Source organism: Odocoileus virginianus, chromosome 14 (assembly GCF_023699985.2).
Source record: "Odocoileus virginianus isolate 20LAN1187 ecotype Illinois chromosome 14, Ovbor_1.2, whole genome shotgun sequence".
Classification (NCBI taxonomy): Eukaryota; Metazoa; Chordata; class Mammalia; order Artiodactyla; family Cervidae; genus Odocoileus; species Odocoileus virginianus.
In genome coordinates this window covers 156359-171030 of record NC_069687.1, presented here as the reverse complement: position 1 = coordinate 171030, position 14672 = coordinate 156359, and the positions used below count along the sequence as shown (strand labels likewise).

The window sequence follows — 14672 nt, the reverse complement described above, 5'->3', positions numbered from 1 at the left end:
GTGGGGGGCTGGGGAATGACGAGAGGCAGGTAGAAGTGTTTGGTGCCATGGTTGACAAATACTAGTGACAGGCTTTCTTTTCTCTAATAGCTGCTTCTCACATGATGTAGCAGCTTTGTTTTTAAATCATACTCCCTGCTGGAAATGAAGTGAGAACAGACAGAAAATGCATGTGTGCAGACACTGCGTGTGACCCAGCAGTGACGAGGACGGGTTTGGCTGCTGGGGCCTCTACTCACTTTGCGTCGGTCGAGGCCGGGACGTCCGCCCTGTGCTTCGCCCTCAGGTACACGGTCTTCATCCTCACCTCCACGCCAGGGGGCAGGGCCAGGGGGGCCGCCACGCAGAACAGGGCCAGCCGTGGGGGCAGGGCCGCGCCCGAGGGCGCCCGCCTGTTCTGTCCGAAGAGGAACTTCAGCCGCCCTTGAAACTGCATCGTCTGGTGTTTCAAAGACAGAAACAAAGGCTCGGTCACAGGGTAAATTAGCCGCTAACTGGTCAATGGCCAAAGGCCTCGGAACTCACATTCCCAAGGACGGAAACCAACACGTCTTCCATGCCAGCCCCTGGGGACAGGCGCTCCCCACTGCCTTCCAATCATTTGGGTTTCCCTGTAACTTTCTCTAAACTTCCAGCGTGTTCTCATGTGTACACTCGTGGGCGTGTGAGTCCTCCTTCAGGTGCCTGAATATCCCTGGATCAGGCCGGAGTCACCAGGAAGGCCCCTGGGAGGACGTGCTAGAGCCAACCATCTCTGAGGACTGGCCCCATAACCCTCCATTCCCAAAATGCCATCCACTCATGGCAATAAATCTCAGGGACGACTTGATTTTCCTGATCTAGAGCATATGAGTTCAGTTAGTCAGCTAAGTCACTCAGTCGTATCCGACTCTATGATTCCATGGACTGCAGCACACCAGGCTTCCCTGTCCACTATCTCCTGGAGTTTGCTCAAACTCCTGTCCATCGAGTCAGTGATGCCATCCAACCATCTCATCCTCTGTCGTCCCCTTCTCCTCCTGCCTTCAATCTTTCCCAACATCAAGGTCTTCTCCAATGAGTCAGCTCTTCACATCAGGTGGCCAAAGTATTGGAGCTTCAGCTTCAGCATCAGTCCTTCCAATTAATATTCATGCTTGGATTACCTTTAGGATTGACTGGTTTGATATCCTTGCAGTCCAAGGTACTCTCAAGAGTCTTCTCTAACACCACAGTTCAAAAGAATCAATTCTTTGGCACTCAGGTTTCTTTACGGTCCAACTCTCACATCCATATATGACTACTGGAAAAACCATAGCTTTGACGAGATGGATCTTTGTTGGCAAAGTAATGTCTCTGCTTTTTAATATGCTGTCTAGGTTGGTCATAGCTTTTCTTCCAAGGACCAAGTGTCTTTTAATTTCATGGCCACAGTCACCATCTGCAGTGATTTTGGAGCCCAAGAAAATAAAGTCTCTCACTGTTTCCATTGTTTCCCCATCTATTTACATGAAGTGATGGGACCAGATGCCATGATCTCCATTTTTTGAATGTTGACTTTTAAGTCAGCTTTTTCACTCTCCTCTTTCACTTTCATCAAGAGGCTCTTCAGTTTCTCTTCACTTTCTGCCATAAGGGTGGTGTCATCTGCATATCTGAGGTTACTGATGTTTCTCCCAGCAATCTTGATTCCAGCTTGTGCTTCATCCAGCCCAGCATTTTGCATGACATACTCTGCATATAAGTTAAATAAGCAGAGTGACAGTATACATCCTTGTCATACCCCTTTCTCAATTTGGAACCAGTCCATTGTTCCACGTCTGGTTCTAACTGTTGCTTGTTGACCTACATACATATTTCTCAGGAGGCAGGTGAGGTGGTCTGGTATTCCCATCTCTTGAAGAATATTCCACAGTTTGTTGTGATCCACAAAGTCAAAGGCTTTGGCGTAGTCAATAAAGCAGAAGTAGATGCTTTTCTGAAACTCTCTTGCTTTTTTGATGTTCCAGTGGATGTGGGCAATTTGATCTCTGGTACCTCTGCCTTTTCTAAATCCAGCTTGAACATCTGTAAATTCACGGTTCACGTACTGTTGAAGCCTGGCTTGGAGAATTTTGAGCATTGCTTTACTAGCGTGTGAGATGAGTGCAATTGTGTGGTGGTTTGAACATTCTTTGGCATTGCCTTTCTTAGGGACTGGAATGAAAACTGACCTTTTCCAGTCTTGTGGCTACTGCTTAGTTTTCCAAATTTGCTGGCATATTGAGTGCAGCACTTTCACAGCATCATCTTTTAGGATTTGAAATAGCTCAACTGGAATTCCATCACCTCCATGAGCTTTGTTTGTAGTGATACTTCTTAAGGCCCACTTGACTTCACATTCCAGGATGTCTGGCTCTAGGTGAGTGATCACACCATTGTGGTTATCTTGGCCATGAAGTTCTTTTTTGTATAGTTCTTCTGTGTATTCTTACCACCTCTTCTTAATATCTTCTGCTTCTGTTAGGTCCATATCATTTCTGTCCTTTATTGTGCCCATCTTTGCATGAAGTGTTCCCTTGGTATCTCTGATTTTCTTTTAGAAGAGATCTCTAGTCTTTCCCATTTTATTGTTTTCTTCTATTTCTTTACATTGAACACTGAGGAAGGCTTTCTTATCTCTCCTTGCTATTCTTTGGAACTCTGCATTCAGATGGGTATATATTTCATTTTCTCCTTTGTGTTTTGCTTCTCTTTTTTTCTCAGCTATTTGTAAGGCCTCCTCAGATAACCATTTTGCCTTTTTGCATTTCTTTTTTTGGGGATGGTCTTGATCACTGCTTCCTGTACAATGTCATGAACCTACGCCCATAGTTCTTCAGGCACTCTGCCTATCAGAGCTAATCCCTGTAATCTATTTGTCACTTCCAATGTATAATCATAAGGGATTTGATTTAAGTCATACCTGAATGGTCTAGTGGTTTCCCTACTTTCTTCAATTTAAGCCTGAATTTGGCAAGAAGGAATTCATGATCTAAGCCACAGTCAGCTCCCGGTCTTGTTTTTGTTGACTGTATAGAGCTTCTCCATCTTTGGCTGCAAAGAATATAATCAATCTGATTTCGGTATTGACCATCTGGTGATGTCCATGTGTAGAGTCATTTCTTGTGTTGTTGGAAGGAGATGTTTGCTATGACCAGTGCATTCTCTTAGCAAAACTCTGTTAGCCTTTGTCCTGCTTCATTTTATACTCCAAGGCTAAACTTACCTATTACTCCAGGTATCTCTTGACTTTCTATTTTTGCATTCCAGTCCCCTATGATGAAAAGGACGTCTTTTTTTGGTGTTAGTTCTAGAGGGCCTTGTAGGTCATCATAGAACCATTCAACTTTAGCTTTTCCAGCATTAGTGGTTGGGGCATAGACTTGGATGAATGTGAGAATACGGTGTGAGTTAAAAAGCCAGACGGTAACTCTGGAGTGTGTGATAAAGAAAATGAAAGCTCTCTCTCTGATGGAATGTTGATCTATAACTGAGTAAGTTCACATGACTCCAGGGTGTCCTGCCCTGAGTGGGCGAATAGTGCTGCACACTCTCCTTGCCACTTGTCAGTCAGTGTCTCCCTCCATCCCTCCATCTGTCCCTCCCTCCATCCACCCATCCGTCTTTCCATCTCCCCATCTGTGCATGAATTTATGGGGTGCACAAATGCCTGAAAGCCTCTAGGTGTGCTGGCCACGAGCTTGGTGTGGCACAGGCCCGGCCATGCTGGGCACCTTACCTCCAGTCCTGGGGGAAAAGCCCTGGTCTGCGGCACCAGGCAGTGTCTTTGGTGTGAACATTCCCACCGTGGTTGACTTTGAGCTAAAAACCCAACATCAACTGCCTGTCCTGAGGTTTCAGCAAGGGCGCTCGGGGGCAGCCCCACCCGCTGGGTGTGAGCAGGCTGAATGCAGGCAGGGGGGGCTGGGGTGAGCCCGGGACCCGAGCTGTCCACCCCCCGTGCTCAGGGCCTCCGTCCCCACTGCGGAGCCCTTCCCTGCACGTGCAGCGACCAGCCTTGTGGTAAAACGCCGAGACCCTCCACACCGAGTCCTTCTGCTTGTTTCCTCTCTGTGCTTCAGGCAGGGCTTCACTTCAACCTAGGTTTCAACCTCTGCCTCAGTGTTAGGTAAAATCTATCTGCATCCATGTGGAGCAAAAACCATCTTAGTTTTCCACAAAACTGAAAACCAAGTATGATCAAAACAAAAGGCCTTCTGGACAACCAACCAATCGCCTGAATAAAGGATGAGCAGGGGTGCGGGGTGTCGCCCCTGCAGATGCCCCACTTCATTCTCATTAACCTCCCGTGACTCAGCCCTGCCCCATCAAGGCCAGGCTCCCTCGAGGCACCCACACACCAGCCCTTGCTTTGCCAACTGCTCCCATGGACCTTGGAGCCCCGTGCCAGGCCCAGGCCTGGACTTACACAGCACCGGCCCTGCACCCACTCACTCACCAGGAGGCCCAGGTGCCGTCCCCACCCTCTTTCTCACCAGGAAGCCCAAGGTGCCATCCCCACCCTCTCTCTCACCAGGAGGCCCAGGTGCCATCCTGTACCCTCTCTTTCACCAGGAGCCCCCAGGTGCCATCCCCACCCTCTCTCTCACCAGGAGCCCCCAAGTGCCGTCCCCACCCTCTCTCTCACCAGGAGGCCCCAGGTGCCATCCTGCACCCTCTCTCTCACCAGGAGCCCCCAGGTGCCATCCCCACCCTCTCTCTCACCAGGAGCCCCCAAGTGCCGTCCCCACCCTCTCTCTCACCAGGAAGCCCAAGGTGCCATCCCCACCCTCTCTCTCACCAGGAGGCCCAGGTGCCATCCTGTACCCTCTCTTTCACCAGGAGCCCCCAGGTGCCATCCTGCACCCTCTCTCTCACCAGGAGCCCCCAGGTGCCATCCTGCACCCTCTCTCTCACCAGGAGCCCCCAGGTGCCATCCTGCACCCTCTCTCTCACCAGGAGCCCCCAGGTGCCGTCCCCACCCTCTCTCTCACCAGGAAGCCCGAGGTGCCATCCCCACCCTCTCTCTCACCAGGAGCCCCCAGGTGCCATCCTGCACCCTCTCTCTCACCAGGAGCCCCCAGGTGCCATCCCCACCCTCTCTCTCACCAGGAAGCCTGAGGTGCCATCCCCACCCTCTCTCTCACCAGGAGCCCCCAGGTGCCATCCTGCACCCTCTCTCTCACCAGGAGGCCCAGGTACCATCCTGCACCCTCTCTTTCACCAGGAGCCCCCAGGTGCCATCCCCACCCTCTCTCTCACCAGGAGCCCCCAAGTGCCGTCCCCACCCTCTCTCTCACCAGGAGGCCCCAGGTGCCATCCTGCACCCTCTCTCTCACCAGGAGCCCCCAGGTGCCATCCCACCCTCTCACTCACCAGGAAGCCCGAGGTGCTGTCCAGCAGGCAGCGCACGCGGCAGATGAAGCAGCGCGTCAGGAAGGCCGAGTACTCGGTGGGCAGGTCCACGCCCCCCTCCTGGGCCCGGAGCAGCCTCCCCAGGATGGCATCCTCTCCTGGGCACAGACAGGGGGGACCAGGGAGAAAGCAGAAACACACCCTGGTCAGCAAGTTCGTGGCGCCAACAGCAGCTGTCAGCACGTAACGCACAGGCCTGCTCCAAACCGGCCTCCCTCCCTGAGCACACCCCCACACCCCTCGTGAGTGTCCATCAGCTCAGGCTTTTGTTCTGAGCTTGTAAAGCTGGTCAGCACCTGGGGCTGTGTTTTCTCTACCTGTAGAAGGTGACCCACGCTGCCGTGTGAAGGCGTGCTGGAAACTCCTGGAACTCCTGACCACCATGGGGAACGTGTGGTAGACCCAGGACCCCATCTCCCTGCACCGCACCCCAGGGGAGGTCACTCGCTCTGACCCCCGAGCTCTCATCTGCTCTGACATCTCAGGGACCTGGGCGCCTGCCTGGTATGTTCACTGGGCAGGGGCTGCAGATCTGGGACACCTTGGGGGTCCTGCCCACAGTGGGCAACGTCCCCGAACAGACAGCAACATTTGGGAGACTGTTTCAGGTAAATCTCAGGTGGGTGGAGAGAATTTCCTAGAAGATGTCTGAGGAGGAGTTTGCAAAACTAGAGGCAGGGTCCCTGGCTTCTGGGCCTCATACCCTACAGGGCACAGGGACGTGGCAGGAGACACAGGTGCCCTGGGAGCCAGAGAGCCCCCTGGGGAAGCCGCCTGAGAAGGGTGGGGGTGCAGGAGGAGGTCTCCGAGGAGGAAGGGGCGTTGACGCCACTTCAACAGGAGGAGGAGGAAAGGGGCAACTGCTGCGGAGGCATCCACGTGTTTCAGGAACCTCCGAGTCTGCGTCAGACCAGGGCCCCCAGGACTCACCTGTCTCCGAAAGCAGGGGCTGCCCACACCCTGCCTGGGGAGGGTCCATGGCCCAGTGCAGCTGCCGGCAGAAGTCCTGGCGGTCATCCACGTGGATGTAGTCATAAATATTCTGGTGCATCACATCCGTCTGCAACATGAGACAGTCATTTTAGTCTTACCCCGAGGGAATGTCTGCACTGTATTCCAGGGTTAATGACCACAAACACGTCTCATCCATCTGTCAAAGGCAAGTCACACCCATGAAGAGAAAGTCCCTCCCCACAGGAGGCAACCAACACTGCCTGGACACCAGGCATCCAGCCCACAAAGTGCCCCCCAGGCCAGGCAGTGCCTCTGGGGGCAGATCAGGGGCTCAGAGACCAAACTTCCTTTGGGATCAAGCTGTTCAAAGCTGACTCCAACCTCATCGAGCTGTGCACTTATGTCTGGTCGCCTTCTAGCCTCTTTGTTACACTTGGATCACAAAGTTAATTAGGGAAGCACACCTTTACGGTGAGACGGGGCCAGGCTGGCATTTCCAGGCCTGACCGCTGCCCTGGCAGGATGCTGCAGGGACCCTCCGACCCACAACCCTCTCTCTGGTCCTGGGTACCCCCACCTGCTTGCGATCTAAGCAGAGAGGCCACCCCACCCTCCCAGGTCCACACTGGGAACCTGCAGTCCGGGGCACCGAGGCCCTGCCTTGGGCTATGAAGGCAGACCTCAGCGGACTCGATTGTTGGTATTGCCAGAGAAAACATCCAGAGTGTCGACAAACGACGAGGCTGGTGCACGTCTTCCCACCTGAACCGCATGGCATCACCCATTACCCACCTGGGGCCCCAGTCCCACAGAAGCCCCTTCGCCCCTTCAGCTGGCCCATTGCTGAGCTTCCGTTGTTTCTCAACTGGAAAAACTAGACAGAGAAGTTCCTGAAGGGTCAGGGCTTCACAGACAAGGCACTTCTCAGGGGTGACAGGCAGCCTCACTCAGAGTGGATGGGGGGCCTCCAGGTGAGGGGGAGCCTCCAGGTGGGGGTGGGCTCCAGGTGAGGGGGAGCCTCCAGGTGAGGGAGAACCTCAAGGTGAGGGGGGAGCCTCCAGGTGAGGGGGAGTCTCAAGGTGAGGAGAGCCTCCAGGTGAGGGGGAGCCTCCAGGTGAAGGGGGCCTCCAGGTGAGGGAGAGCCTCCAGGTGAAGGGAGCCTCCAGGTGAGGGGGAGCCTCCAGGTGAGGGGGAGCCTCCAGGTGAAGGGGGCCTCCAGGTGAGGGGGAGCCTCCAGGTGAAGGGGGCCTCCAGGTGAGGAGGAGCCTCCAGGTGGGGGTGGGCTCCAGGTGAGGGGGGTCTCCAAGTGAGGGGGGAACTGCCAGGTGAGGGGCAAGCCTCCAGGTGAGGGGGAGCCTCCAGGTGGGGGTGGGCTCCAGGTGAGGGAGGGCCTCAAAGTGAGGACAGCCTCCAGGTGAGGGGGGAGCTGCCAAGTGAGGGGGAGCCTCCAGGTGAGAGAAGCCTCCAGGTGAGGTGAGCCTCCAGGTGAGGGGGGCCTCCAGGTGAGGGGGGAGCCTCCAGGTGAGGGAGAACCTCAATGTGAGGGGGGAGCCTCCAGGTGAGGGGGAGTCTCAAGGTGAGGAGAGCCTCCAGGTGAGGGGGGCCTCAAGGTGAGGAGAGCCTTCAGGTAAGGGGGGCCTCAAGGTGAGGAGAGCCTCCATGTGAGGGGGCCTCAAGGTGAGGAGAGCCTCCAGGTGAGGGGGGAGCTGCCAAGTGAGGAGGAGCCTCCAGGTGAGAGGAGCCTCCAGGTGAGGAGAGCATCCAGGTGAAGGGGGCCTCCAGGTGAGGGGGGACCTGCCAGGTGAGGTGGGAGCTGCCAAGTAAGGGGGGCCTCTAGGTGCATGAGAATCAGAAGGTGCTGCAGGCGTCAGCAGGAGGGAAGGTCTGGTGTGTCCCCGTCCACCATGAGTGGTCCTCATTCAGGCCAGAGCCTGGACAACACTGACCAAGGACTACAACACTTCTGACCTCAGCGTCTGCTTCTTTCTGTGAAAACTGTGTCTGGGACTGTGGGAGAGAATGTGCGTACATGATTAGAGTTTAGCCTTCGAGTTATAATCACACTCATTTTCTACCTTCCCGCGGTTACCTGTTTGACATTCAAGGACCACAGTTATAGGAAGAGCCCGAGGAGAGATGGTGCCCGCCTGGAGGCCCCCCTCACCTGGAGGCCCCCCTCACCTGGAGGCCCCCCTCACCTGGAGGCCCCCCTTCACCTGGAGGCCTCCCTCACCTGGAGACCCCCCTTCACCTGGAGGCCCCCCTCACCTGGAGGCTCCCCCTCACCTGGAGGCTCTAGCATCACAAGGGCATGTCCCATAATGAAGCTTTCCTCATGCAATTTTGTGATGCAGGCCTAACACAGAGTGTGAAACGTGCCCACGTCATAGTCACGCAGCTTCCCCACCCAGTCAGGACTCAGAACCCTTCCCCCCACCCTCCACGGAGGCGACCCGGGCACAGCCCCCGCACCCCGGGCTGGTTCTGTTCTCAGGTGGAGCCCCGTGTCCTCTGTGTCCCCCCTCGGTGGTGACGCGGCCCCTGGCGCCTGAAGCAGTGGTCCAGCCCCTCCGTGGTGTGGCTTTCTGCCGTGAGACACACTGCCGCTGGGGCGTCCCTCCCTGCGTCCGGGCCTCTCACCGGCGCAGCTGCGGTGTCTTCCAGGGTGGTTCTGCTGGGCCCGCACCCCGGACTGGAATGTAGGCCACGGGGTGGAGGGCCTCAGCCCCAGCGGAGCAAGCCGCCAGCCGCCAGAGTGAGCGTGCGAGCACTCTCCCCCGGCCGTGTGCGAGCCCAGGCGCCCTGCGTTCTTTGTGAGCCACGTGTAACGGTGTCTGTTCCACGTTTAATCAGCGCGTCACGAGGACTAATGAAGGGAGCGCCTACCCACAGATTCACTGGTTTTCAGATGAACGTGTCCGCCGCGCCGCCGGCTGCTGTCCTCCTCGCGACTCTCCATGGGGCCGCCTGGCCGCCGTGTCACCTCCTCCGCCCTCCTGGACGGCAGTCCTGTCTCGGGTGGACTCCTTGGCAGACATCTTCCCCACTGCTGGGCCTGCCGCCCTCCTCATGGGTCTGACACAGCTGGATCCGTCAGTCTCTCTTCATGGTCAGGGCTTTAGGGTTTCTGTACTCTCTGTGTGCTTGTTCCTCAGATACCTCCTGACTCTGCCCTGTTAACTTCTAGAAACTTCCACCATCTACCATTGACTCTGCGTGGTGTGAGGTAGGTGCCAAGATTCACTTTTTTCAAGAGGATTCAGTCCATGAAGCACCATTTACTGACAAGACCAGCACCTGCCTACCTCCTGGCAACATCGGTTTCATTGTGAACCCAAATCTGCTGTGACCCTCCCATCTCCTGAGGCCATGTGTCCTCTTTGCACCGACCCCACTGGTCTCAGCCACTGAGCTGGGCATGAAGTGTTGTGTCTGGGACTGTATGTCCCAGAGATCATCAATGCCCTTCCCCATGGTGCTGGATTCACTCAGATCTCTGCATCTCCAATTAGCTTGTCCAGTTTCCTCCCAGAAAAGCAACACAGTCTTTGTCCTTTGTTGTTGTTGTTTAGTCGCTAAGTTGGGTCCAACTCTTAGAGACACTATGGACTGTAGCCCATCAGGCTCCTCTGTCCATGGGATTCCGCAAGGAAGAGTACTGGACTGGGTTGCCATTTCCTTCTTCAGGGATCTTCCTGACCAAGGGATTGAACCTGTGTCTCCTCCATTGGCAGGTGGATTCTTTTCCACTGAGCCACCAGGGACACCAGTTATTCTTTTTTTTTTTCCTCCAGTTATTCTATAACTTGATCTGTCACCTTTATGATAATAATATTAAGTCCTCCAGTTCACAGCATATCTTTCCATTTTCTTGTTGTTCAGTTGCTAAGTCATGTCTGACTCTTTGCGAGTTGGACTGCAACTCGCCAGGCCTCCCTGTCCATCACTGTCTCCTGGAACTTGCTCAAACTCATGTCCATTGAGTCGGTGATGCCATTCAACCATCTCCTCCTCTGTCCTCCCCTTCTTGTCCTGCCTCAGTCTTTCCCAGCATCAGGGTCTTTTACAATGAGTCAGCTTTTTGCATCTGGTGGCCAAAGTATTGGAGCTTCAGCTTCAGCATCTGTCCTTCCGATGAATATTTGGGACTATTTCCTTTAGGACGGACTGGTTGGATCTCCTTGCTATCCAAGGGACTCTCAAGAGTCTTCTCCAAAAAAAAAAAAAGAAAAGAAAAAAAAAGAGTCTTCTCCAGCACCACAATTAGAAAGCATCAAATCTTCGGTGCTCTGGATCTTTAATTTCTTTAAGTAATGCTTTATATTTTCTGATTGGAAGTACTACGTATAATGTGCTTGACTCATTACTAGGAATTTGGTGTTTTTCCATCCTTCTTTGATGGATGACATTTTCCCCTCCATGGTTTTGATTAAAGGAAAGAAAACTGTGCTGATGTCTGAGAGCTGGATATTTCTCATTGTAAACTAATAAATAGGCACTGTGATCCACGTATTCCCTGGTGAGTTTCAGCAGAACCCCAGGGGCACCCTGCTGCCCCATTTGCTGTCTCCACACACGTCAGATAATTCACGAAAGGGACACAAGGGGTGGGTCTGCAGCTTAACCGACACAGGAGGAGATCCCCTTGGAGAAGGACAAGCAGAGCTGGGGGGAGCATGGCAGATCCGGCGACTCTGAAGCTGTTAGACAGAGAAGCCTGGCGCGTTACTGTGCATGGAGTCAGTCACAAAGAGTTGGACACAAATGAACGACTAACACACACACACTTAAATGTCGACGCTTTCTGGGATAAGAATACCGAGGTCGTAGCGGTTAGCCTGGCCTCCCTTCGTCTTTCCTAATGTCTAGGGTTTGATCCCTACAAACGAGGTCAAGAAGAATAAATCGTGGGGGAGTGAGAAGCAGGGGAGAGTGGCGTGTCAGCTGTTCACAGAGCACAGAACAAGCCCACTCTGGTCAGGTCAGATCGTCTCCATCTTGGCTCTGAACCACCCTCCGCAGAGTTGAGGATAAAAGCACAGCCGTTTTCACAAACAGCTCATTCCATTAGTGACCATCTTTGCCTTTTGCTCAGAGAGCATGTATATCCGCTCTCCATGCCTGAGGGTCCTTAACTGCTTCCTGCCACAGGCCCTCACATCCGGCCTGATTCACCTGGGGACGGGACGCCCCCACTGCTGACCTCGGAGAGAATGGACAACGTCTTGTAGCAGCAAAGGGGAGGGCAACTAAAATATACATCTAAAGCCTATTTGTTCATCTCAAAGAGCACTGAAACAGGAGATACTGAACCGATGCACTCAGGTTGCCACAGGAAACGGCTGGTTCCTGACTTTTTGTAAAGCATTTTGCCCAAGAAGCTGACAATAATAGCACAGGGCTGGTCTAATATGTTCATGAAACGTTTTACATAAACTAGAGGCACCGCCTGATTTAATGGCATTTGGAAACAATTTCCTTATAATAAAAGGCAAAACTATTTTTTTTTTTAACTTCTAACACTTCAGAGGAAATAACCGAGTTCCAAGAAAACAAAAGCTCCAATTAGCAAGTTCAGACCTGGAATCAGGTCTCTACAGGGCACCTGCATTTCCCACGGAAACCAAACCCGGGGATGGGACCTTCAAATTACATAGCCAAAGGCAGGTGATGTGGGTATCCAGAGAGTTTACAGAGCAACTCAGGCGACAGAGACTGGGACAAAAAAAACAAATATTCTCAGCGGGCACACGCGACCACATTTTTCTAGATCCGGGTGCTGCACACGACGCCCAGGGGCGCGAGGAAGGCGTCATTACCTGGGGCTCGAATCGTCGCGCCCACTGCCTCGCTCCGCCCCGGCGGGCCTGGGAGAGCGGCGCTGCTCGAGAGACGCCAGCGCGGCCCCCGCGGAGCGACTGCGGAAGGAGGCTGCGCAGGACGCGGGCGGGTGGAGAGGCGCGGAGCGAGCGCCTGGAGGCCCGTCCTGCAGCTCGCTGGGGAGGCCGGCGGCTAAGGGGCGGAGCCGGATGCCCTCAGGCCGCCCGACCTCCAGGCTTCTCCCCCAACGCCCGGGCGGCCGTGGCTTCTGGCCCGTCGGGAATATTTTCGGTATTAACTGCACGTCTGGCGCCCCATCGCCTTCCTCTCTGGGCTCTGACCCGGGTGCTGCGAATGTTTTGCCTGGCCCGCAGAGTGCCGGGCTCCGCGGGGTTGGTCTCCAGCCTCTAGGCAAGCACGCCAGCGGGCGGGCCTCTTGGTGGGCTGTCCGCCTCCCAAGGGCTACCATGGCGCTGCCGGCAAGGGGGTCTCCAATGTGCTCTTGGCCCAACTCAGCCCCGCTGCCCTCCACCCGCTGTGCCTGCACCTCTCTCTGGCTCACCTTGTGTTTTTAAACTCCCAGTCATTCTCTACAGTCAAGGTTTTGAATCGCTGCACGCTCTGCCCTCGGATGAGGCCCTGAGCATAGACACACTATATTCTGGGTTTTTCCAGGTTCTGTCTTGTTCTCTCTCAAATCCACCTGTTTTTATCTTGAATTCCTCAGGGAAGGTGCCAGGACTGGCAGTTGGTGACTTCCTGGAGTTTATAACCCTGTGCTGTGAGCTCCCTGCAGAGGGCTGGGGGAGCGGGAGGGGGCAGCTGTTTTTTTTGGTGGGGGAAGTGGCCACATTTGTGCCCAGCTTGTCCTCAGACCCCAGCCGTCCAAGCTGCAGAACCAGGAGGTTTCACCAGCAGCATGTGACTCTGGGCTGGGATTGCTCATGAGACTTTTCCCTCCCAGAGGCCAAGCCAGGTCCCACTTCCTTTCCTGGGGCTTCTCACTGAGCCGCCTCCTTGGATCCATGGTTGGATCCATCCCGCTCTGCCCTGAGGTCTGGAACCGTCCAGGCTGTGCTGACCCGGGGCAACATTCCGGGCGAGCTATCTGCACACCAGCAAGAGCGGTTCTGGAGCACACTGCGTCCTGACTGTACCTTGCATCTGGGGTTTGAGACACCAAAGTACAGCTCAGGACAGGTCCCTGCCCTGGCCCTGACCAGCCTCTCACATCGCGGAGCGTAGAGGTTGGGCTGCAGGCGGCACAAGCCGCTGCTTTGAGACTAGGGACACCCAAGACACCGTCATGCCTCTCGCCGTGACCCTGAGCCCCAGACAAAGCCGGGTGTGCAAAATCTCACCTGACAAAAGCTCAGTGATTTAAAAAAAGAAAAAGTTTGATTTTAGAAATGTTTTAAACCTTGAAGTTTAAAAGTTCAAGGTCCCTGGTGGCTCAGACGATAAATAATCCACCTGCAATGCAGGAGACCCGGGTTTGATCCCTGGGTTGGAAAGGAATGGCAACCCACCCCAGTATTGTCACCTGGAGAGTTCCCCGGACAGAGGAGCCCGGCAGGCTGCAGTCCACGGAGTCGCAGAGTCAGACATGACTGAGCGACTAAGCACACATGCACACCTCCTAGGTGGAGGGACCGAACCGCGGCAGACGGGCGCTGTGCTCACCTGGTGGAAGCCCAGGTAGTCCACAATCGTGGCCGACGCGTAGAAGATCATCCCTTCGGCGCTCACCACCAGAGCGAAGCCGTGGAGGGACTAGAACAAACAGAACACCGACATCACTCACATGACATCACTCACAGTAAAAACATCAAGCATTGGTTCTGTTTGGCTTTTCAACCATTTCTTCCCTGTTTTGTGGTCTGAATTCATAACCTCCAGAAAGGCCTGCTTTTAATTTTTTTATGACTGTTCACAAAATGTCCTGAGCCAGCACGTGACTTGAGAACTTGGTCACCATTTATAAGGCTCATGACTTGGGTTCTTTTTCTAATGATTATCAAACGATGTTTTATAAAATACAAACATCACCATGGTGAGATGAGACACACCAGTACCTGAAACACAACAGGAACATTCACACCACAAGGTGGATTTTCCCATTCGTGCATCCTCTTCTATACCATGTTCTGGTTTTTCTAGGAATTTTCATCATGAAAAAATGTTGAGCTCCAACAAGGGCTATTTCTGTACTTACTGAAATCATCACATAGATTTTCTTTAGTCTATTAAGGTAGTGAGTTACATTGACAGATTTTCTGATGGTGAATCATTCTTGCCTATGGAGGGTAAATCTTTTTGGATCATCATTTCTAATGCGTTCTTGGAACTGATGCATTTCACTTGGGAAATATTCATCTATATTCAAGGAAATCCACCTATAAGCTTCTCTCTTCATTTTGGTGTTCAAGCGTACCTAATCATCAAACATCCTTTCCTTCTTTTTTCATTTTCTATGCCCACTT

General features: G+C 53.9%; 1 protein-coding gene across 1 annotated transcript in view; it reads right to left on the bottom strand.

Annotated features, from left to right (window-relative positions):
• AHRR (aryl hydrocarbon receptor repressor) overlaps positions 1 to 14672 on the bottom strand; it is a 75930-nt gene that overhangs the window by 8788 nt on the left and 52470 nt on the right. Inside the window, exons 4-7 of the mRNA XM_070476383.1 lie at positions 13873 to 13962; positions 6346 to 6475; positions 5377 to 5513; positions 240 to 439 (exon numbers count right to left, since the gene is read on the bottom strand). Of these exons, the coding sequence (XP_070332484.1) occupies positions 240 to 439; positions 5377 to 5513; positions 6346 to 6475; positions 13873 to 13962 (557 nt within the window). The remainder of the gene's footprint in view (positions 1 to 239; positions 440 to 5376; positions 5514 to 6345; positions 6476 to 13872; positions 13963 to 14672) is intronic.